The sequence below is a fragment of the Anolis sagrei genome, chromosome 6 (assembly GCF_037176765.1).
Source record: "Anolis sagrei isolate rAnoSag1 chromosome 6, rAnoSag1.mat, whole genome shotgun sequence".
Classification (NCBI taxonomy): domain Eukaryota; kingdom Metazoa; phylum Chordata; class Lepidosauria; order Squamata; family Dactyloidae; genus Anolis; species Anolis sagrei.
Window position 1 is genome coordinate 77739905 of NC_090026.1, and position 22662 is coordinate 77762566.

General features: G+C 44.0%; 1 protein-coding gene across 2 annotated transcripts in view; it reads left to right on the top strand.

Annotated features, from left to right (window-relative positions):
• LARS2 (leucyl-tRNA synthetase 2, mitochondrial) overlaps positions 1-22662 on the top strand; it is an 84526-nt gene that overhangs the window by 36984 nt on the left and 24880 nt on the right. For both annotated transcript variants that reach the window (XM_060781782.2, XM_067470206.1), the window contains exons 12-14: positions 630-913; positions 11668-11766; positions 13925-14062. In XM_060781782.2, the coding sequence (XP_060637765.2) occupies positions 630-913; positions 11668-11766; positions 13925-14062 (521 nt within the window). The remainder of the gene's footprint in view (positions 1-629; positions 914-11667; positions 11767-13924; positions 14063-22662) is intronic.

Here is a 22662-nt window from a genome sequence, read left to right on the forward strand (position 1 = left end):
GCATCAGCCACTGACTGAAGCTCTGGGTTTTAGGCTGCCACTTTTGGACTCTCGCTTGCTGAGTGTCTCTAGAAGCTATTTCTTAATTTAAGGCATTAACTTGCTGCCTAATATCCAAACAGAGGATGGGTCAGAGATGTCAGTGCCTTGAGGGGAACATGAGAGAAACCTCCCCACAGAATAGTAACACATCCGGGCGTCCCCTGGGCAATGTCTTTGTAGATGGCTGATTCTCTCATACAAGAAGCAACTTGCAGCACGCAACCCTAGGACAGGGTCACCACAAGTCAAAATTCCCTTGAAGGTGCATTATAAAAACAGCAACTACAAAGAGGTAGCATGGACTACAGTTTTCTCCCAGCTATTTATTTTACCCGTTTATTGCTTTGGTTTATGTCTATGGCTTGTGTGAATGGAGGGGCCTGGTTTCTGTTTTTGGAACCAGCAGGCAAAGAAAGAAAGGTAGTTCACCTCACTTACTTTTTGTATCCCACATGAATAGTTACATCTTGCATCTTGTAACAGTGGATAAGACTGTTTCTCATACGTAGAGACATGACTTGGACTGTTCCAATAGCTTGATTAGTGCAGTGTACTTAATATGCTCTTTATCTCTTTCTTTTTATCAGTTCACAGGTATGAGTAGACAACAAGCAGTAAGTGCAATCACCGAGCAAGCCAAAAATAAAGGAGTAGGAGGATACTTGACAAGTAATAAGTTAAAAGATTGGCTGATCTCCCGACAACGTTATTGGGGAACTCCTATTCCAGTTATTCATTGCCAGTCCTGTGGTCCTGTGCCTGTGCCATACGAGGAATTACCTGTGCAGTTGCCGAATATCACATCCTTTACAGGCAAGAGTGGCTCACCATTAGCTTTAATTTCAGATTGGGTCAACTGCTCTTGTCCAAAGTGAGTATATTGTGCTGTATATTGGTTTAAAAAGTCAAATTTTGAACGTATCATTTTGACTATTTGAAATAGCTTTTCATGCCTTTCAGACTTAGAACGTTTTTAAATTCCGTTAATTATTTTATTGTGTGTAATGTCTGGATATTCTGTTTGGGGTGGGGTGAAAGAAGGTTCTGGTTATGAAACTATCTTCTGGCCATAATTTGTGAGTAATTGTGTATTTTGAGCCTCTTCTTTGAACAGTGGCTAGCGCTTAAGACAGAAGACAGAAAATACTACCCACAATCAAAGCAGTTTATTCTAATGTACCAGATTCTTTTATAACAGGAAAACGTACCCCAAATTTGTGTCTCTGTTTTTAGTCTTCCCACTCCTGAGCTCAGTTAGTATAGTAGGATATGAGGGGCTTTCTGAAGGGTTAAAGTCTATTTTCTTTCTTTCTCAGTTCAAGATTATTTCACAATCATAAGCACATTTAAGATCGGTATACCTCTTTAGTTCTTCTGTATTTAACCAAAGAAATAAGAGATTATTGTTCCCTTTCTTGTATGAATCTAGAATTAGGATTGCTGTATTTTTAAAAAGATATCACATAGTTTTGCTATTGTTTATTCATTCAGTCGTTTCCAACTCTTCATGACCTCATGGACCAGCCCATGCCCGTTGCCACCCCCAGTTCCTTCAAGGTCAAGCCAGTCACTTCAAGGATAACATCAATCCATCTTGCCCTTGATTGGCCCTCCTTCCTTTTCCATTTTCCCCAGCATCATTATCTTCTCCAAGCTGTTTTCTCATTATGTGGCCAATGTACTTCATTTTTGCCTCTAATATCCTTCCCTCCAGTGAGCATTATTTCCTGGAGGATGCACTGGTTTGATCTTCTTGTGGTCCAAAGCACTGTAACAATTTTCCTCCTACACCACGGCTCAAAAGCGTTTATCTTCTTTTGCTCAGCCTTCCTTATGGTCCAGTTCTCGCATCCATATGTTACTACGGAGAATACCATTGCTTAACTATGTGGATCTTTGTTGCCAGTGTGATGTCCCTACTCTTCACTATTTTATTGAGATTGGTCATTGCTCTCCTCCCAAGAAGTAAATGTACTGGCTGCATTCTGTGTTTGCAATGATCTTTGCACCTAGAAATACAAAATGTGTCACTGTCTCCATGTTTTCTCTCTCTATTTGCCAGTTATCACGCAGTCTGGTTGCCATAATCTTTTTTTATGTTTAACTGCAACCTAGCTTTTCCGCTTTCTTCTTTCACCCTGCTTATAAGGCTCCTCAGCTCCTCCTCACTTTCGGCCATCAAGGTGGTATCATCTGCATATCTAAGGTTATTACTGTTTCTTCCAGCAATTTTAACTCCAGCCTTGGATTCATCAAGCCCCACATGTTTCATGATGTGTTCTGCATACAAGCTGAATAGGTAGGGTGAGAGTATACATCCCTGCCATACTCTTTTTCCCAATCTTGAACCAGTTTGTTGCTCCATGGTCTGTTCTTACTGTTGCTACTTGGTCATTATACAGATTCCTCAAGAGACAGACAAGGTGACGGTGTCCCTATACGACCAAGAACTTGCCACAATTTATTATGATCCACACAGTCAAAGGCTTTAGAATAGTCAATAAAACAGAAATAGAGGTTTTTCTGAAACTCCCTGCCTTTCTCCATTATCCAGCAGATATTGGCAATTTGGTCTCTCGTTTCTCTGCCTTTTCTAAATTCAGCTCAGAATTTACCTGGAGTCTACCTTGCAGGATCTCGAGCATTACCGTACTACTGTACAAAAGTTTGAGCATTCTTTAGTGTTTCCCTTTTTTGGTATGGGGGTGTAAATTGATTTTTTCCAATCTCATGGACATTCTTGTATTTTCAATACTTGCAGGCATATACCATGCATCAGCTTGACAGCATCATCTTTCAAGATTTTAAACAGTTCTGCTGGGATCCCGTTGTCTCCTGCTGCCTTGTTATTACCAATGCTTCTTAAGGCCCATTCAATTATTTATTTTATTTATTTATTTTTTGCATTTATTGACCGCCCCTCTCAGCCCGAGGGCGACTCGGGGCGGTGAACAACAACAGGAAAAGACAGTGTACAATAAATCAGGACAATACAAACCAGACAATACGACATAACATATACTTATACTAAAAATCCGCTTCGTCAAGTCCTGGGGTCATAGCCAAAATTCATAGTCCTAGTTCATTCCAGTGTCGTTCCAAGATACACTCAGTTGAAGGCCTGCTCGAAGAGCCATGTTTTCAGGCCCCTACGAAAGGCCATCAGGGAGGGCGCCTGTCTAACTTCAACAGGGAGGGTGTTCCACAGTCGGGGGGCCACCACCGAGAAGGCCCGCTCTCTCGTCCCCGCCAGACGTGCCTGTGAGGCAGGCGGGACCGAGAGAAGGGCCTCCCCGGATGATCTCAAGGCCCTCGTGGGCTCGTAGGCCGAGATGCGGTCTGCAAGGTATTTTGGGCCGGAACCGTTTAGGGCTTTGTAGGATAACACCAGCACCTTAAATTGGGCCCGGTAGCGGATCGGCAGCCAGTGGAGCTGAGACAGCAGGGGCGTTGTATGCTCTCTGCGTCCAGCTCCCGTTAACAACATGGCTGCCGCGCGTTGGACTAGCTGAAGCTTCCGGGCCGTCTTCAAGGGCAGCCCCACGTAGAGAGCGTTGCAGTAGTCGAGGCGGGATGTGACCAAAGCGTGTACCACCGTGGCCAAGTCAGACTTCCCAAGATACGGGCGCAGCTGGCGCACGAGCCGAAGCTGTGCAAATGCTCCCCTGGTCACCGCTGAAACCTGAGGCTCCAGGCTCAGCGATGAATCCAGGGTCACACCCAAGCTGCGAACCTGTGCCTTCAAGGGGAGTGCGACCCCGTCCAGCACAGGCTGTAACCCTATACCCTGTTCGGCCTTGCGACTGACCAGGAGTACCTCTGTCTTGTCTGGATTTAATTTCAGTTTGTTCGCCCTCATCCAGACCATTACAGCGGCCAGGCACCGGTTCAGGACTTCGACAGCCTCCTTAGTAGCAGGTGGGAAGGAGTGACAGAGTTGGACGTCATCTGCGTACAGGTGACATCGCACCCCGAAACTCCGGATGATCTCACCCAGCGGCTTCATGTAGATGTTAAACAGCAAGGGGGACAAGATGGAACCCTGAGGAACGCCACAAGTCAACGGCTGTGGCGTTGAACAGGAGTCCCCCAGCAACACCTTCTGAGTACGACCCTCCAGAAATGACCGGAGCCACTGCAGAGCAGTGCCCCCAAGACCCATCTCTGCAAGGCGCCCCAGAAGAATACCGTGGTCGACGGTATCGAAGGCCGCTGAGAGGTCCAGGAGCACCAACAGGGACACACTCCCCCTGTCTAGCTCCCGGCGCAGATCATCCACTAAGGCGACCAAGACCGTCTCGGTACCATGTCCCGGTCTGAAACCAGACTGTGCCGGATCCAGATAATCCGTGTCTCTCAAGAATACCTGGAGTTGTGAGGCCACCACGCTTTCCATGACTTTGCCCAAGAAGGGAAGATTGGAAACAGGCCGAAAGTTGTCCAATTTAGTGGGGTCAAGTGATGGTTTCTTCAACAGCGGCTTTATAACAGCCTGTTTTAGGCTCGCTGGAATCTTGCCTTCCCGAAGGGAGGCATTAACCACCACCGTTACCCACTCGGCCAATCCCCCTCTGGCCTCCTTCAGAAGCCAGGATGGGCAGGGGTCTAGGATGGACGTGGTGGGTCTCATTCCTCCAAGTACCTTGTCCACATCCTCGGGTTTCACAAACTGAAAAGAATCCAACAAAATCGGACAAGCAGGTGCTTGTGTCACATCCACAGAGACTGCATCCAATGCGGTGTCCAGCCCAGCGCGGATCAAAGCGACTTTGTCTGCAAAGAACCGAGCAAATGCTTCACAGCGCGCTGCCGAATTGTCAGGGCTCCCACCTGGAGTAGGGGGAGTTAAAAGACCTCTGACAACCCGGAACAGCTCCGCCGGACGGTTTTTTGCAGACGCAATAGTGGCCGCAAAGAAAATTTTCTTTGCGGCTTTTATTGCCGCGGCGTATGCCCTCAAAAAGGACACAAACCGTGTTCGGTTTGACTCGCTTGGGTCTGAGCGCCACACGCTCTCTAGAACCCTCTTCTTTCGCTTCATCGCTGCCAGCTCCTCAGTGAACCAAGGGGCTGGTTTAGCTCGGTTACTCGAGAGGGGACGTTCCGGAGCGACCTTGTCAATAGCCCTGGTCATCTCCCCATTCCAGAGAGCGACCAAGGCCTCGACATGATCACCTACCGCGGTGGCGGGAAACTCCCCAAGAGCCGTCAGGAATCCACTCGGATCCATTAGCCTCCTGGGGCGGACCATCCTAATGGGTCCTCCACCCTTGCGGAGGTTAGGGGGCGCAGTGAGCCTAAATCTAATCAGGAAGTGGTCGGTCCACGGCAACGGAGAGATAGACAGCTCCTCCACACCGCCACCCTGCTCCCATCCCTGGCAGAAAACCAAGTCCAATGTGTGTCCAGCACAGTGGGTGGGGCCAGTTATTCGTTGGGACAGCCCCATGGTTGCCATGGCGGACATGAAGTCCTGAGCCGCACCTGTGAGGGTTGCCTCGGCGTGGATGTTGAAGTCCCCCAGCACAAGAAGCCGTTGGGACTCCACCGCCAGGCTCGAGACCACCCCCGCTAGCTCAGGTAGGGAGACTGTAGTGCAGCGAGGTGGACGGTACACTAGCAGAATCCCTATTCTGTCCCGGTCACCCACCCTCAAGTAGACGCATTCAAAATTTGTGGTCTGCGGGATGGGGCTCCTGGTTAGATGGATGGAATCTCTATAGACCACTGCGACACCGCCTCCCCGTCCTCCGGCTCTTGGTTGGTGTTGCACGGAGAAACCTGGAGGACAGAGCTGGGAGAGGTTTACGCCCCCCGCTTCATCCAGCCAGGTCTCCGTGATGCACGCCAGGTCTGCCCGCTCCTCCAGGATTAAATCCTGGATCCAAGTTGTTTTTCCGTTGACAGACCTGGCGTTCAACAACACCACCTTCAAGCCAGAGGGCCCGCTCACCTGGTTACACCAATTTACCTTAGGAGACCGGTTGGGAATAGTCAATTTAGATAGACGGTCCGAATTAAGCCGAATTCGAGGTCTCCTTCTCCCGCATCTCCTCCTTCCCACCACGACCTCTATGGGGGCCCCTCGGCTAGTGGAACACCTCCCCCCCTCCATGCCGCTGTCCAGAGTCAAGCGATTGCGTTCTACTGCGCTCGTAGTTAGATTTTTTGGATCTTGCCAGCATCTCCTCTCTCCCTCCTCCCTCCTCCCCACCACACCTTCATTCACAGGTTCCAACCCACCTCCTCCTCTGCCCCTTCCGCTACACAAAAGCAATAAAAACAATACACAGAGAGGGGCGGGGGACCACATGGATAACAGCGGTGCGGTGGTAGTCGATGTTCCGGATTGCTCTGATGAGCTAGTTCTTAAAGTGCAATAGTAATTCTTAAAGTGCAAAGATTTTGAACGCACCCTATCAGTGGAAGTATTTAATCAGCAGCAACACACGTTAACGGCACATTAATAAGGTGCTAGATCTAAAGTGCTCTATTTAGCAGTCTTAAAGTGCGGCACAGAGGGGCGGGATAGGGGCAAAGTGCTGGTGCAATCTAGCAGCGGATGGCAGGTGCCTAAGTGCTCTAATTCGCTCTTATAACATTGGCGACACTCACAGATGGAAACCAGGAATGAACTAGCTGATAGTATATACGGTCACCCCCTTGTGGGAGTGAGCCTAGTTGTAGTTGGCTAAAATATTACTATGACCCCAGTAAGTCTCTGGACGGTTGGTATGCCAGCAGATGGGCTTCCGGGGATGGTAACTCGGGGGTGGGGTAGCACAGATGGTCAATCACACTTGCTCAATATATGTCAATATAAAGCCAGCTTAAGATCTATACAGCGGTCTACACAAAGAGATCATACACAATCCTCCACAGTCCAGCAGCGCCCGGCCCCCCGACAACGGCGGTCCGGCGGCGGCCAGACCACGCTAGGCCTCCCCCACCAACTGCCAATGGTGGTAATGGATCCGCGGTGGCGGCGGTCTGGCGACGGCCAGGCTTGGCGACGGCCGAGCCTCTCTCCCCGGCTTATTTCTCCTCCTAGAGCGCTTGGCCTGGCAGATGGGCGTGATGGAAACGATGGCGCGTTGGTCGGCAGGCTCGATGGAAAGCCGGCAGCAGGAGGATCTCTCTCAGCGGCCGTCCGGGTCCTCCGAACAATGGCGGCCAAGGGCTTCCGGTGGATAGAGAAGCCGGCGTACCTGCAGCAGGCTCGATGGAAGGCCCGATGGAAAAGGCCTGCCCGCCGTGGCCGCCGGGGTCGGCCCGCCGAAGCAGCTGACGTATCCAACAGCTGATGCGCTGGAAGCCGGCAGGGTGCCTAGCAGGGGACTCACCCAGCGACCGCCCGAGTCCTCCCAGCAATGGCGGCTAAGGTCCTCCGAACCGTCAGGCGATGCGGGAGGACACCGGCGCCAAGGGCAGGTGAACAGCTGAGCGCCGAAGAGGGGACGCCGCCGGAGTGCCAGCTGGGCGAAGATCCCAGCGGCCCGAGCCTCAAGACGGACGGCCCCCGGCCAGGAGTGACGGCAGCCACGCGATGGCCCAGAGCATGCGGTAGCACGGCGGCAGCGGAGGCCAGAGGCAGGCGGAAAGCCCAAGGTAGCAGGCAGCGCTCCGCTCCCCTCTGCTTGGCTGGACCCCAACAAGGGGAAGAGGTGTTTCTGGCCGCGGCTCCGCAGGCAGCGCTCCGCTCCCTCTGCTTGGCTGGTCCCCAACAAGGGGAAGAGGTGTTTCTGGCCGCGGCTCCTCAGTAATGGCGGCTCGCCCCCCAACGGGAAGGGCGTCCTTCGCTCCGCTCCCGGGCGGGTGGGCAGATGTTCCTGGCTGCGGGCGGGCGGGGAAAAGTCTCTGGCCGCGGCCTCGCCTCAGTGAGGGCGAGCACACCCGCGGGAGGGCCGAGTTGGTACGGCCCTGGCAATGGTGAGGCGATGGCGAGGCCAGGCGGCGATCTCGGCGGTGGAACCCCCAGTCCTCAGCCGCAGCCCAGTGTTTGAGGGACTTAGCTGCCAGCCGGGGGGATTTAGATGCCAGCCGGAGGATTTAGATGCCAGCCGGAGGTAAGGAAGCCTGGATGGCTAATTGATATTCAGATTGATAATTTATTTAGAGGGAGGCCTACCGCAATTTAATGGCGGCGTTCTTTCTGTTCACCTCCCTCTTCTCCGTCTTCTTTGTGCCTCCCGGCTCCCTCTCGGGCTCTCCGACCCTCTGCCGGGAGCCTGAGGATTAAGGTCTCTCTTCCCCTTGATTCAGAGGTGGTCGATGGGGTTGGGGAGCCCAGGATTCCTTCAGATTTAATTTCTTGGTTGAGCAGCTCAGCGTTTTGCTGCTGACCCACCATACCGGAACCTCACTCCTCAGGATGTCTAGTTCTAATTCACTCACCACACCATCAAAGCTATCCTCAATATTATTATCCTTTCTATACAGGTCTTCTGTATATTCTCACCACCTTCTCTTGATCTCTTCAGCTTCTGTTAGATTCTTGCTATCTTTGTTGTTCAGCATACCCATTTTTTGCCTGAAATTTACCTCCAATGCTTCTAATTTTCTGGAAGAGGTCTCTTGTCCTTCCTATTCTGCTGTCTTATTCCACTTCCTTGCATTGCTTCTTTAAAAATAGTCCCTTATCTCTTCTGGCTAACTTCTGGAAATATGCATTTATTTGGCCATATCCCCCGCCCCCATTACTGTTTCCTTTTGCTTTCCTTCTTTCTTGGGCTACTTCCAGTGTCTCAGCAGACAACTGATTTTCTTTTTCTTTGGGTCATACTTTGTTGCCACCTCCTGAACAATGTTGCAAACTTCTGTCCGCAGTTCTTCTGGGACCCTATTTATTAAATGTAGTCCCTTAAATCTATTTTTCATCTCCACTGCATATTCACTAGGAATATTTGTGAGATCATATCTAACTGGTCTCTGTGTTTTCCCTAATCTCTTTAGTTTGATTCTAAATTGTGCAATAAGGAGTTCATGATCTGAACTACAGTCAGCTCCAGGTCTTGTTTTCATCGAATGAATGGATGTCCACCACCTTTGGCTGAAAACAACATAGAGCTCAGATTTATGGTGAAAAGCACCTGTCTCAAAAGTGACTTTGCACATTATAATTTTCCAATGTAGAAATAATCTCCTGGTCTACAGTACAGTATCTTACTGATCCCTGATCTATAGCAAAATATATCACGTAGCAAACATGGCTTATGATTTATTTTGCTACAGATCAGGGATCAGTAAGGTGCTGTTCTGTAGACCAGGAGATTATCTCTACATTGGAAAATCACAATGTGCAAAGTCACTTTGAGTCAGGTGCTTTTCACCATAAATCTGAGCTCTATGTTGTTTGCGACAGGCAACTCTTTGTTAAATAAGAAAGGGATTTTCTTCAGGCCAAATTCAAGGCTTCTGTTTGCTCAGCTAACAGACTCTATTTCAGACTGAGAGAACTACCTGTTCAGTGGGGAAAGTGGAGCTGTTCTCTTTGTAGCATCTACGGCTGTGTGCATGGTGGGCGGGAAGTACTGGAATGTACCCTTGTCCTAGGAAGACTTTTTCTTCATCATGCAAATAATGGAACATTGCTCTCAGCAGAGCTGGCATGGTGATTTCTGTATCATTAGGCTGCCTTGCTGGAGCTGTAAGTGATCTCAAGCCATTCTCGCAGTTGCAGTAAAACTCCCACTTTTCTCTGGACATTCAAGCAGAAGTGAAATGATTGCATCTTGGAATGAGGTGTATCAGCACTGTGGCTTAGGAGTCTCCCCATTTCTTTCTCTTATTGCTGTTCCCAAAGGCATTGGAGGTAAAAAGAACTCAAATACTACCAAATTTCAACACAAACAATTCCTTGCACTCTATGTCACTGCTTTGAGTCCCACCGTCACTTTGAGTCCCACCCATAAGAGAAAAGCAGGATAAAAATTAATAATAATAATATGTCTTTATTTTTAATATGTCTGAAAGGATTATCTTTTTTTAAATTATCAGAGCAAAAGACTGTCACTGATATTATCATTGTCTGAGAATAGTAGGGCTTAATGAGGCTCAGAATTACTCTCAGTGCCATATTTGTACCCTGAGATATTTTAAGGAAATAACTCTTCTTCTCAATATCATTGGGGAACCCATATAGAGCAGGCTGCTGTCACCAAGAGTTAAAATCATTAAAGTTGTACAAGACCACAAGAGCCATCCAGTCCAACTTCCTGCCATGCAGGAAAAGACAATCAAAGCAGTCCTGACAGATTGGTTGCCCAGTCTGTCCTCTTCTTCTCAGTTATTCTTAGCATATCTAACTTAATGGTAAAACTAAGTCCTGACTCTCTTGAAACTATTCTAATTCAGAACATGCATATATCATTGCATGATAGGATCCCTATCCCTATCCATTCCATTGACTATAGTAAACTAGCACACCAGTGGGAGGCATGTATCCCAATATATCTTACATTCTATCTACCACTCTATGGGTTTTTTTTAAACCCTTCCAGTATTTTCTGTTGGTCATGGGAGAACAGTGTGCCAAATTTGGTTCAATTCCATTGTTGGTGGGGTTCAGAATGCTCTTTGATTGTAGGTGAACTATAAATCCCAACAACTACAACACCCAAATGACAAAATCAATTTTTGATTGATGGACATACATTGGGTTGTTAGGTGTCTTGTGTCCAAATTTGGTGTCAATTCGTCCAGTGAGTTTTGAGTTCTGTTAATCTCACAAACGAACATGACATTTTTATTTATATAGAAGATTTCAGAAGGGGGCTATGAGGTCAAAATATTGTCAATAAGGGAAGTACATAGTTAAAGGGCTAAACTTGTAACTATGTATATTCCAGTTATAGATCTAGCGTACCTAAAATCAGAATCTCGGCTGCAGAACTTAATTTTTTATGTTGATTTTATTGGGACCTACACATGATAAATTTTATCTGGAGAATATTAATATTTTATATCTCTATATACAAGTTTATAATCCTGATACAGTGAAGCCAAATCTTATTTTGTCTTTGATGGTTCACTGATAGGTTTCAGAGATCTGGTTGGCAACTGTATGTTGTTTCTATATCCATTTCCCAACAAACAGTACATATTGCCATTCTTTTGAGGTTTTGGCCAACTGCATTGCAATACTGATCAAAGGAGGAAAGGATTGTGGCTCCTGGAAAATTTTGAGGTTTGGCAATAGTTTAGAAGAACTGCAAATCATTGAATCCATGCTGAAAAAGTAGTGGTGGTGACAGTGCTTATAATGTCTTTTCTTCATTTGTGGCACAATTGTAGGAAGTAAAATAACATAGGGCTGATTTTAAGCAGTAATTACAACAGAAATTTTTGAGTGCCTCTTGTTTATGACTCCGTATTGTCAATTGACTTGGAAAGTACAGACTTGTGAATTTCGCCTCTGCCAAGACCTGTGAGGCCTCATTTTCACATGCTTGGTTAGAAGCCATATTTGTGAAATAAGTGAGAATTCAAGATTTATTTTAGACACATTGACTAATGTAGTCTCCAGGGAACAATAGTAGAAAAATATTTAAACAAACCTTCTGCCCTACTACCTTCTTTCTCAGTGGAACCCTAATTATGATAATAATGATATTTTTTGTTCTTCAGATGCAAGAAACCTTCAAGGAGAGAAACAGATACCATGGATACATTTGTTGATTCCGCTTGGTATTATTTAAGATATACTGATCCCTGTAACACTGAGAGGTGAGTAGTTTAAAAGTCCTGTTTTCTGGCAATCAGTTTTACCAATAATCCTATTAGCTGGCTCTGCCCTGCATTGCCTGGATTGGAAGAAAATATTAGATGCTTCTTTTGTCTTCGACTTACATAGAACACAATGGAATAAGGATTCCTGGAAGGGAATCTTTTGTGACTTTGTCATTTTTGCCCTTTCCTCACATACAATAGAATTAGTGGGGTGGCTTTGAAAAAAATATATCACTTAGTGCAACTTCTAAAGCCATACAAATCTGCTCATAACTTCAGAAGGCATGTTTTAGCTTGTCAAAACCTCCCAAGACCTGAAAAGCTTTCTAATCAATTCCCTTCTCAACCTTCATCTAGCATAAATACATACATTTAGGTCAAGGGCCAAAATATGGATTTTTTATAACCTGTAGACAGGTCAAGGGTAATGTTAGGGAGAGGGGAAAGCACCAATGCCTCTTTTGACAATTAGTCACTCCTTGCTGCCACTAGGCATTCAGAAAAGCCAGAACTGCTGCCACAATGGAGGAAGGACCCTGCCTTCTCTTGGATGCTAATCAGGGTCCAAATATGCACACACACATTTTAAAGATCTGAGCACACGGGATTGTTCTTATGCGTCATTTGAAACTGTAGTTTATACCAGAATCACAGTTGTCAAATGTATGCTGCGAAGAACAAATAACTAAAATCAGAAAACATAGCTAAGCTAAGAAATGTGACATTGTAATGAATAATAGCAGAATGCTCTGCGTACTTACTCAAGAGTAAAGTCTTGCACTATTTGGTGGGAATGGATTGAAAACAAGTGGATTTGAGCATGGCATTGTAATTTGAATTGATTTCTGCTAAGCCAAAACCATTTATATGCCAGAGGTGACTTACAATTAAGAGTTAAAGAGGCTGATATACAGTCAAATATGTTGTATAAAGGTAAATGTTTCCCCTTGACATTAAGTCTACTTGTGTCTGACTCTGGGGGGGGGGGTGCTCATCTCCATTTCTAAGCTGAAGAGCCGACGTTGTCCATAGAGGCCTCCAAGATCATGTGGTCAGCATGACTGCATAGAGTGCCGTTGCCTCCCCGCTGGAGAGGTACCTATTGATCTATTCACATTTGCAATGGAGCTCACCCCATTCCCCGGATTTGAACTGACAATCTTTTGGTCAGCAAGTTCAGCTCAGCAGTTTAACCCACTGCACCACTGGGTTATACAATTTTTTTTAAAGGAAAATAGTCATAGTCTGAAATGATATCAGTATAACATTTAATTATATGATGTACGAAAAGGGCTTTCTGCCTCCTGTTTTCAAACTCTGCCTCTGAAAGATACATGAAAGATATGCAAAAACTCCTGTTCTTGAGCCATATGTATTTGTGCCTCTGCGTCTGCATGAATTTGTTCACTGCATTTTGCTGATTGTGTAATCATTGAAGTAAGGCTTCTTGTTGGCGTTTTGACAAGAATTCTAACTAGGAATGAGAAGAAATTAATGTTATTTAGCAACAAATCTATTAGTATTGCACAAATCACTGCACTACTTGCATCAGCAGCTCGAAAACCAAACAAAATTTACTGTTACATGGTCATTTGTTTACTTATATTTACTGCTACACCTGTTTGAAATCAACTTGATGCTCTTTAGGGTTGTTGTTTATGTTAATCTGTTTCATATCTAAACATTGGCATTGGCTTGCTCTTGCTGTTGCTGTACTTTAAAAATGAGGGTTTTTTAAAATTCTAAGTGGAATGCTTACTTTGGAATAGCTTTGCATTTTTTAGACAATAAATGCACTTCTATTTGACTTTTCTATCACCCTTCCCCTCTGCCAGTACAGAATATTCCTTGCCTTTATGTGTTCCAGCCCTCAAATAACTGTCTGATGTTCTTGATTTTTGTGAACACAGACAATGTAAAGATTGGATTTTGTGGTCCAACAGTTCAGATTTTATTAGCCGTTGAACATTTGGAATGGATTTTGTTCTAATGTAATAATACCAGGTTGCCCCCTAATGGTAGCATTTAATTGTATGTCTCTGTAGGCTTGCCAATCCTCTTCAGTATATATTCACTCTAACTGGAATACTTACTTCCCGTCTTCCTTGATCATATTTTCATCAGTGGGTGATTTTTCCTGGTTTTGTGCTAACAGGCCGTTTGACAAAGACTTGGCAGATCACTGGATGCCTGTGGATCTCTACATTGGAGGAAAGGAACATGCAGTGATGCATTTGTACTACGCCAGGTTCATAAATCATTTTTGCCATGATCAGAAGATGACTAAGCATAGGTAAGTGGGACAGCCATGATAGTCAGAGTGACCCCTGAAATAACAGACATGGTGCTACAACTACAATAAAAGCTTTATAAAGAAAGCAGGTTCTCAAATATATTTTGTATAGTCTTAGGTTGCATGGACACTGGGCATGATATTGTAGGGGTGAAAGAGTCCCAAACTGTTCTGCTACAGTTTTAGAGTCATGATGTGTGTTGCAAAAAGAATAATGGCTTTCCAATCTCTATTATTTTGAGAAATGTGCTTAGGTTGGTTCACTTAAAAATATACATCATTTTTTTCTTACATCCTTAGCAACAGCAAATATCTGTATTTTTCAATGTCATAGCAATCTTTCTTGTCAAATTTGACTTGTGTTTTTTCAAAGAGCGTAATACTTGTAACAAGTTGTCAAAATAATTTGCTACAAAGTAATATGCACTGTTCAAAACAACACAAATAAAACTTGACCAGAAACAAGTTACTCTGATAACTTGTTGCATCTTGTTATCAAGTTACTTTGATGGTTTGTTATATCTTGAAGTAATGAGCTGGAGTAGGTTACTCTTTTGCCTTTAACGGTCATACTTGAAGATAAGCCAAGTTTTTTAGACCTTTTTATGGGCTGAAAAAGCCTTCCTCGGCTTATAATGGGGTGAAGCCGGGCAGCGGAGCCTGTAGGCCTTGGCTTGCAATATATGATATATTTCTCTCCCATCTTCCCCTCCCTAAGCAGTGTGTTTTCCTTTCTGCTTCTGCTGTGCTTCTCCTCCCATGTGTTGAAAAGGGAAAGGAGGAGGAGAGAAATCCTTGCAAGTCAGGAATATCCATCTTATAAAGGCATTTCCCCTGAAATATTTGTTAATTTCTTCTACAGATATATATATAGGCATTTCCCCACAAGCCTTTGCAATCCCTATGTACCTATATATTTGTATCTACTTATATACAGTGGTCCCTCACGCCTTTGCAGTCTGCTTATTGTGAACTTGCTGTTTTGCGGGGGGTTTTAATTTAAAAAAGAATTTTGTCCTCTTTACCATCTTCTTCCTCCTCCTCTTCGCTACCTGGGGCCTCTTGCTGCCACTTGGGCCCCATGCAGCATTGCAGCAAGAGGCCCAAGTGGCAAAGAGAAGGACAATGAGGAAGGTAAGAAGGGCGAGGGGAGAAGAAGAGCTGCCCCCTCACCCTGCTTACCATCTTCTTTCTCCTCCTTTTTGCTGCTTGGGCCCCATGCAGCGTTGTGGCATGAGACCCAGGCAGCGAAGAGGAGGATGATGAGGAAGGTAAGAAGGGCAAGGGGAGAAGAAGAACCACCCCCTTGCAAGAGGCCCCAGGTGGCGAAGAGGAGGAGGAAGAAAATGGCAAGGAGGGCGAGGGGGAAGAAGAGCCGGCCCCTCACCCTCCTTTCCATCTTCTTCCTCCTCCTCTTCGCCGCTTGGGCCCTACGCGGCATCGTGGCATGAGACCCAGGCAGCGAAGAGGAGGATGATGAGGAAGGTAAGAAGGGCAAGGGGAGAAGAAGAACCACCCCCTTGCCCTCCTTACCATCTTCTTCCTCCTCGTCTTTGTCACCTGGGGCCTCTTGCTGCCACTTGGGCCCCATGTGGCGTTGCGGCAAGAGGCCCAAGCGGCAAAGAGGAGGAGGAAGAAGATGGTAAGGAGGGCAAAGGGAAAGGTGAGGGGGCATCCCTACATCGCAGAATTTCACTTATCATGGGTGGTCCAGGAGCGTAACAGCTGTGATAAGTGAGGGAGAACTGTACATTAATTTTATATTTCTCCTCATATGTTTGCAGGTCTTTGCAAATCGTATATACATATAAATATCTAGAGATTTCCATGTACTTGTATATGTGTATCTATATGTATACATTATTTTAATATATGAATTTTCCCCTCTCATGTTTGCAAGTCTCTGCAGATATAGGTATCGATAAATATATAGAGGTACTTATATATCTATATTTATTGTTGTTGTTGTTATGTTATTGTTGTTACCATATTATTTTTGTTGACCTTACTTTTCCACTTACAGAGCTAGTTTACTGTTTCTCTTTGAAATATGGTAAATATTCAAAAACATTTACCTACTGATGCCTCAATTAATATATAATTGTATTGGTATCTATTTTTATTTTGAAATTTACAAGTAGCTACTGCATTTCCCACCCTCAGTTTGTACTCAAGTCAATATGTTTTCCCATGTTTTTTGTGGTAAAATTAGGTGCCTCAGTTTATATTCGGGCTGGCTTAAACTCAAGTATATACGATAATCCAGTAACTCTCAGTTACACATAATAAAATTTTTGCCTCTTGCTGGATGTGTTCTGCCTCAGTCTGACAAATGAGAGGTCAAAGAGGAAGGGTCATATGAGTGACTGCCTTATGCTATCTGTGGAATTTGGAGCTGTTAATGAAAAGCAGAAGAACTAGCAAGAAAGAAGAAAGGCTTGGATGTGGGGAGCGGGTGAAGAGAGATATGGAGAAGAAAAGGGAAAAAACACATTGCAAAAATGAATAGGACTAGTCCAGTTAGGTGGAAAATTTGAAAAAAATGTTAAAGTTTCTGCCTTCATCAATTCTCTACCAGTGAAAGAGAGAGCTGCAGGCAGCTCCTTCGAAAGAGAAAATCATTGTGGAGGGTGGAGTGGAGGGTGCTTTACCGGGTTGGATGCTCCAAACAGCGGCACAGAATGTTCCCTTAAACCGGCAGGATTAGAATGAGCTGTGTGAGAGTTTGGAGTAGGAAGGAGTTTTCTCCGCATGCCTGAAATCGAACCAGGCATGAGATTTGGAGCAATTATTTGGAGGAAAGGGAGACGAAGAAGGAAGAGGGAGTCACTACTTTGGCATCTCTGCCCAGAGCATCTGTATGCAGTCCTTGTGGAATCTGCATGTTATATAATAGATGGTTGGGGGATAGGAATCCAGGTAAGAGAACCTACTGAGAATTATGATGGTCGGAGAGGGAAGATATCAGTCTCACAATGGTACGAGCCACAGAGATGTGGTAATGCAGTAAATTACTTTCTGCACTGCACTAAAAAGCAAATCTCTGTTAGGTGATCAGAGCAATGTAATTAACACTTTCTAAAATGTCACATTCCAAGCTGCAGTTTGCATCTAGTTTTTTTAAAATCATATATTTTCATAGTTAGGGAATAAAAAAACCTTCCTATATATATATATTCAAAGTATATTATTCATTGACATTGTTTTGTCGAAGGCTTTCATGGCCGGAATCACTGGGTTGTTGTAGGTTTTTTCAGGCTATATGGTCATGTTCTAGAGGCTTTCTCTCCTGACATTTCGCCTGCATCTATGGCAAGCATCCTCACTACCTGTGAGGATGTTTGCCATAGGTGCAGGTGAAATGTCAGGAGAGAATGCCTCTAGAACATGGTCATATATCCCAAAAAAAACCTACAACAACCCATTGACATTGTTCATTGTTATCATAGCCTTTCTATCATTCCAACTCTTACCCAAATTCCTTCCCCATGTGTGATGAGTAGTCAGAGCATGGCATCCCTCCCTGCCCACCCAGTTGATCTGTCCAACATGTAATATCACAAGACAGCCACACCCAGGAATTGCATTGGAAAAATGTCTCTGAACAACTGACCCAGTGAGAATCTGTCTGGGAGTTGGCAGTGTGATTTAAGCTTAGAGGCATTGCATTTGATCCATTTCAGATTGTTTTATCATTATGCCAAAGTGTAGGAGTCCATTGCTGTCAGGAGGGGAACAAGCAAGCCAGATAGTCAGGGGAATACTTGCAAAAACACTATACTCAGAGTCAGCAGTCTGAAAAATATATAGTCTGATGCATCTCTTTCTGTCTATATATCTCATGAATGAAAAAGGGAACTACGGAAAAGTAAATGAAAGTTCAAGTTTAATAAACAGATTGAAGAGATTCACTGGGTGAGACTTCCTACCTTCCAGTATTTACATTGTTTGTTTGTTTATTTGTTTGTTTAAAAGGCTTTTTGCCCTCTTCTTTAGCCTGACATGTTTCCAGAGTGACTGATGTACAAATGCTTGCAATCTAAAAGGCATGGCAGAAAAGAGAAGAAGATAAAAAAGAACAAAAGCAAACTTAGGTCCCTTCCAGACTGCCCCCTATATCCCAGGATGTGATCCCAAATTATCTCCTTATCCCAGATTATCTGGCAGTGGAGACACATATAATCCTGTTTAAACCAGACAATCTGGGATCAGATACTGGGATATAGGACAGTGAAAAAGGGTCCTCAGGGCCCTTCCAGACAGACTCTTTATCCCAGGATCCGATCCCAGGTTTTCTGTTTTAAACTGGATTATATGAATCTGCAGTGCTAGATAATCTTGGATAAACAGAAAAACCTGGGATCAGATCTGGGATAAAGGGCCTGTCTGGAAGGGCCTTCAGACCCACACAATATAGTAATGGTTATGAGCTGAACAATTTAAAGAGAGAAGGCTGATGAAGCTGGTCTTTCAACTGGACTGATGGAAGGAATGAGCTCACTTTCTATGTCCCTCTGCAGTAGGTTGGCAAAACCTACTGGTGGCAGTTCTGAATCGGGACTGGTAGCATGGTAGCTTCTATTGCTCTTTGAAACTGATAGTCTATCTTATTTTCTCCTTGACTGTTCTTCAGTCTCTGCCACAGGGCAGTAATGAAAAGCATTGCCTGAGAAACATACAGGCCCACCCAACCAACCTTTCTGCAGTGAGACTGTTCTAATTGAGGTGAGAAGTGGCATTGAGAAGAACACAGAAGTGCATTAGCACAGAATGAGCTGGGTGATGGATGGAGTGACTTGTTTCAGAACATCGCAATATCTAAAATTGTCCTTCACATTGTAGTATGGTATAATAACGGAGCAAAATCTAAAGCAAGCCTGTATGTGACAAAGCCATGTGACTGAGTCTTCTTATGGCTCCATCTGTGGCCATGAGAGGGAGCTATTGCTGCAAATCTCTTAATGAATAATGAATATTTGGCAATAAAACATAGAAGGGGGAGAACTGTGGGACAAAGCTGTGATTGAGAATGGTGTACTTTCCAGACTTTTCTAAGCTCTTTGCTGTTTTCTCTTCTTGTTTCCTAACCCACAACTTATATTCTTAACAATCAAGTATTTTTAAAATCCACCAAAGACGGTAAAATATTTTGTGTACTTACTAGCATCTGTCTCTGCAAACAAACTGAAAACTCTGCTTATATCAACATGGTAACATATGTGAATTGAGATGAAAGAATAAATATTCCCCAAAAATAGCTTCTAATGTAAACATTCCGATTCCTCATGAAGGTCAAGAACGATTTCAGCTGATTTCACTTATTTTAAATGGCAAGGCATTCCCTTTGTATAGAGTGAAATCTAAACAAGAAGAGTTCCTCCATTTACGGTAGCAATTCTCAATACAAGTAATGCATAGATTTTAGTAACATGGCATCAAACAATCAGTGATAGTTAAACTATTAATAATATTCTGAGACGATATTATTTCCTTTTCCCCCTCTCTCAAATTTTCTGCTGAGGTAGAAAACAGCATCTCAGATCATTTGATTTTGCATGATCATGTGGCATAAAGTAAAGAGGGCTCTGTGTGATCATCTGCTACAAAGTAGAGATGTCAAATGAATTCAAGGCCTTTCTTGTACAGTGTAGGAACTGAAGCAGCTTGAGAAGGTGCAGTGCTGAGCAATTTTTCTTCCAGAGCTGAAAGTTATTTTTCGGACTGCTACTTTCAGAGTGTCTCCCCCCACCCAGCCACCCCCATCACCACTGCGCACCCTCAAAATTTACCTCTTCCAAACTCTTGTTATGAATAACTTTACAATAACTTTAAAGCGTAGGTTCTTTTTATTGCAATTTTCCAAAATGAGAAAGGATATCAGAACTTTCACAGAACATTTATACAAAGAACGACACAGTTTCTATGTAACTACATTGGATTCACAAACAGCCTACAGTTACATTGGCTAACAAAGAAAACCAAAAGGGGAGTTACATTTTCACTCAGCATTCAGTTACATATAAACATTAATCCATCACCATGCATACATCACCATTTCACCATTCTTCCTCCGTGAAGAACATCTCTTAGGCCAGACTGCTTTCTTACAGATCTCCCAAAATTCCTAAACTTCAAAACACCAAAATGCATTCTTTCCCTAAGCACAATGCCAAAGATCAGATCCCTGTTTTCCATACAGCAGAACCTGACTTCCCTGGACAAAATCCAAAACTCCAAAATCACACTCCTTCCTCTTCCCTTGAAAAAAGGAGGCAAAGTGTCCAGAATTCTGCTTTCTCTTGCAGATCTGACACTCCATGGTACACTATCTCTCTTCTTCCCAATGGTGCAAAGCATAACGGGTGAACAGCTCTGCTCTCTGTCACACTTTTTTATTGTAAGAAGGTCTGTTATATAGCAATATTTCTTCTGATGTTATCCCAAAGTTTTAAATCAATGATAGGCGTTTCCCATCCTGGAACATGTTGATTCCATCTCAGTTTCCGGACAGATGTTGACTCTTCTTGATTGGTGTTAGTAAAGCAAACAGCCTTGTGCTGACTTTCTTCTTAACTTAAGGAATCTTGTAAACATTTCCTAAACTTAAAGGAGCAATTGTCTCTGATTAATGTAAACACGTTGTTCTCCCCTAAAAGTTTATCAAGTCAGAAATGTCAACAGTTAATCACTGTCACAGTTCTTATCAACAATTTTTAATTACAGTTCAGCAAACAGGTAGCTAGTCATTTCAGGCCTTAATATTTTTGAATGGTGTCTTCAGCCAAATTAGGCCCTATCCACACACCTTTTATGCAATTCATTCAAACAATACATCATATCCACATTTTTCAAATCTGCACATCATAGTTTCATGACTTCTCTCCTTATGTAACATAAAGGAGGCCCATAAGAATGTGTTGGTCAACATTTTGGGTGGGGAGTGTTCTGTCCACTGAGAAGAAGGTCCCACAAGGAATTTAGAACTAAGTCAAGATATTTTTCTCCCTGGTGACGAGCAGCAAAAGATAATATCACTCACCTACATGAAAATATGTAGTACTCAAAACCAACCACGTTATTTTGGTAGACAGAACAGAAAATCCTCAGAGCATCTTTCCAAATTATGTCAATAAAAATACATTATTAACAAATTAAACAACTAACAATTTGCGTCTCTTGATGACCCCCATAAAGTGTCATGAGACAGCCAGCTGACTCTACCTAGAGTTTGGCTGACCCTGTGAATCATCAATGAATCCTAAGGATTGTTTAGTTAGCGGTATAGCAAGTAGAACTGAGATGGAATTGCAAAACCAGGGGTTTGCTCTAATCTCTTTGGACTAAGTGAATCTTTTTATCCTTTCTGGGCCACACTAAACATCCTGGGCTCTCTATTCTTCCTGAAGAATCATACAATCATAGAGTTGAAAGAGAAGCACCCCCGACAGAGTGCCAGGCAGTCTTTGTTTAAAAGCCTGCAACGAAGAGCTTCCACTGCACTCTGGGGCAGAGAGTTCCACTACTGAACAGCTCTCACAGCTAGGAAGTTCTTCCTAATAGTCAAGCGGAATCTTCTTTCCTGTAGTTTGAAGCCATCGTTCCATGTCCTAGTCTCCAGGATAGCAGATAACAAGCCTGCTCTCTCCTCCCTATGACTTCCCCTCACATGTTTATACATGGCCATCATGTCTCCTCTCAGCCTTCTCTTCTGCAGGCTAAACATGCCCAGCTCTTTAAGCCGCTCCTCATAGGACTTGTTCTCCAGACCCTTGATCATTTTAGTCCTCCTCCTCTGGACACATTCCAGCTTGTTAACATCTCCCTCTCAGCATTATGTCCTCTAAATGCACTTTACACTGATTTAGGATTGTTTGTATGCTCCCACCAACGCCCCATCTCTCCTATCTTGTTCATGCCTAGCATTATTTTTTAAACTTTAATTACGTTTGGCCCAGCCATAGATTTAAATGTGTGTTGTATTACTGTCATTGTTTATTGCTTTTTTGTTTATGAGCTTTATTTTAATTGTTTTTATTGCTGTTGTTATTACTTGTATTGATGTATTGTGGGCTCGGCCTCATGTAAGCCACACCGAGTCCCTTGAGGAAATGGTAGCAGGTTACAAATAAAGATTATTATTATTATTATTATTATTATTATTATTATTATTATGCAGTCCCAGAACTGAACACAATATTCCAGGTGTGGTCTGACCAGGGCAGAATAGAGGGGTAGCATGACTTCTGTTTCATTAGGCTTGCTGGAGCTGTAAGTGATCTCAAACCATTCTCGCAGTTGCAGTGAAACTCCCACTTTTCTCTGGACATTCAAGCAGAAGTGAAATGATTGCATCTTGGAATGAGGTGTACCAGCACTGTGGCTTAGGAGTCTCCCCATTTCTTTCTCTTATTGTTGTTCCCAAAGGCATTTGAGGTAAAAAGAACTCAAACACTAGAAATTTTCAACTCATTTTATGTCGCTGCTTTGTGTCCCACTGCCGCTTTGAGTCCCACCCATGGGAGAAAAGTGGGATAAAATTAATTATATTATTATTATGTCTTTATTTTTAATATGACTGAAAGGATTATCTTTTTAAAAAA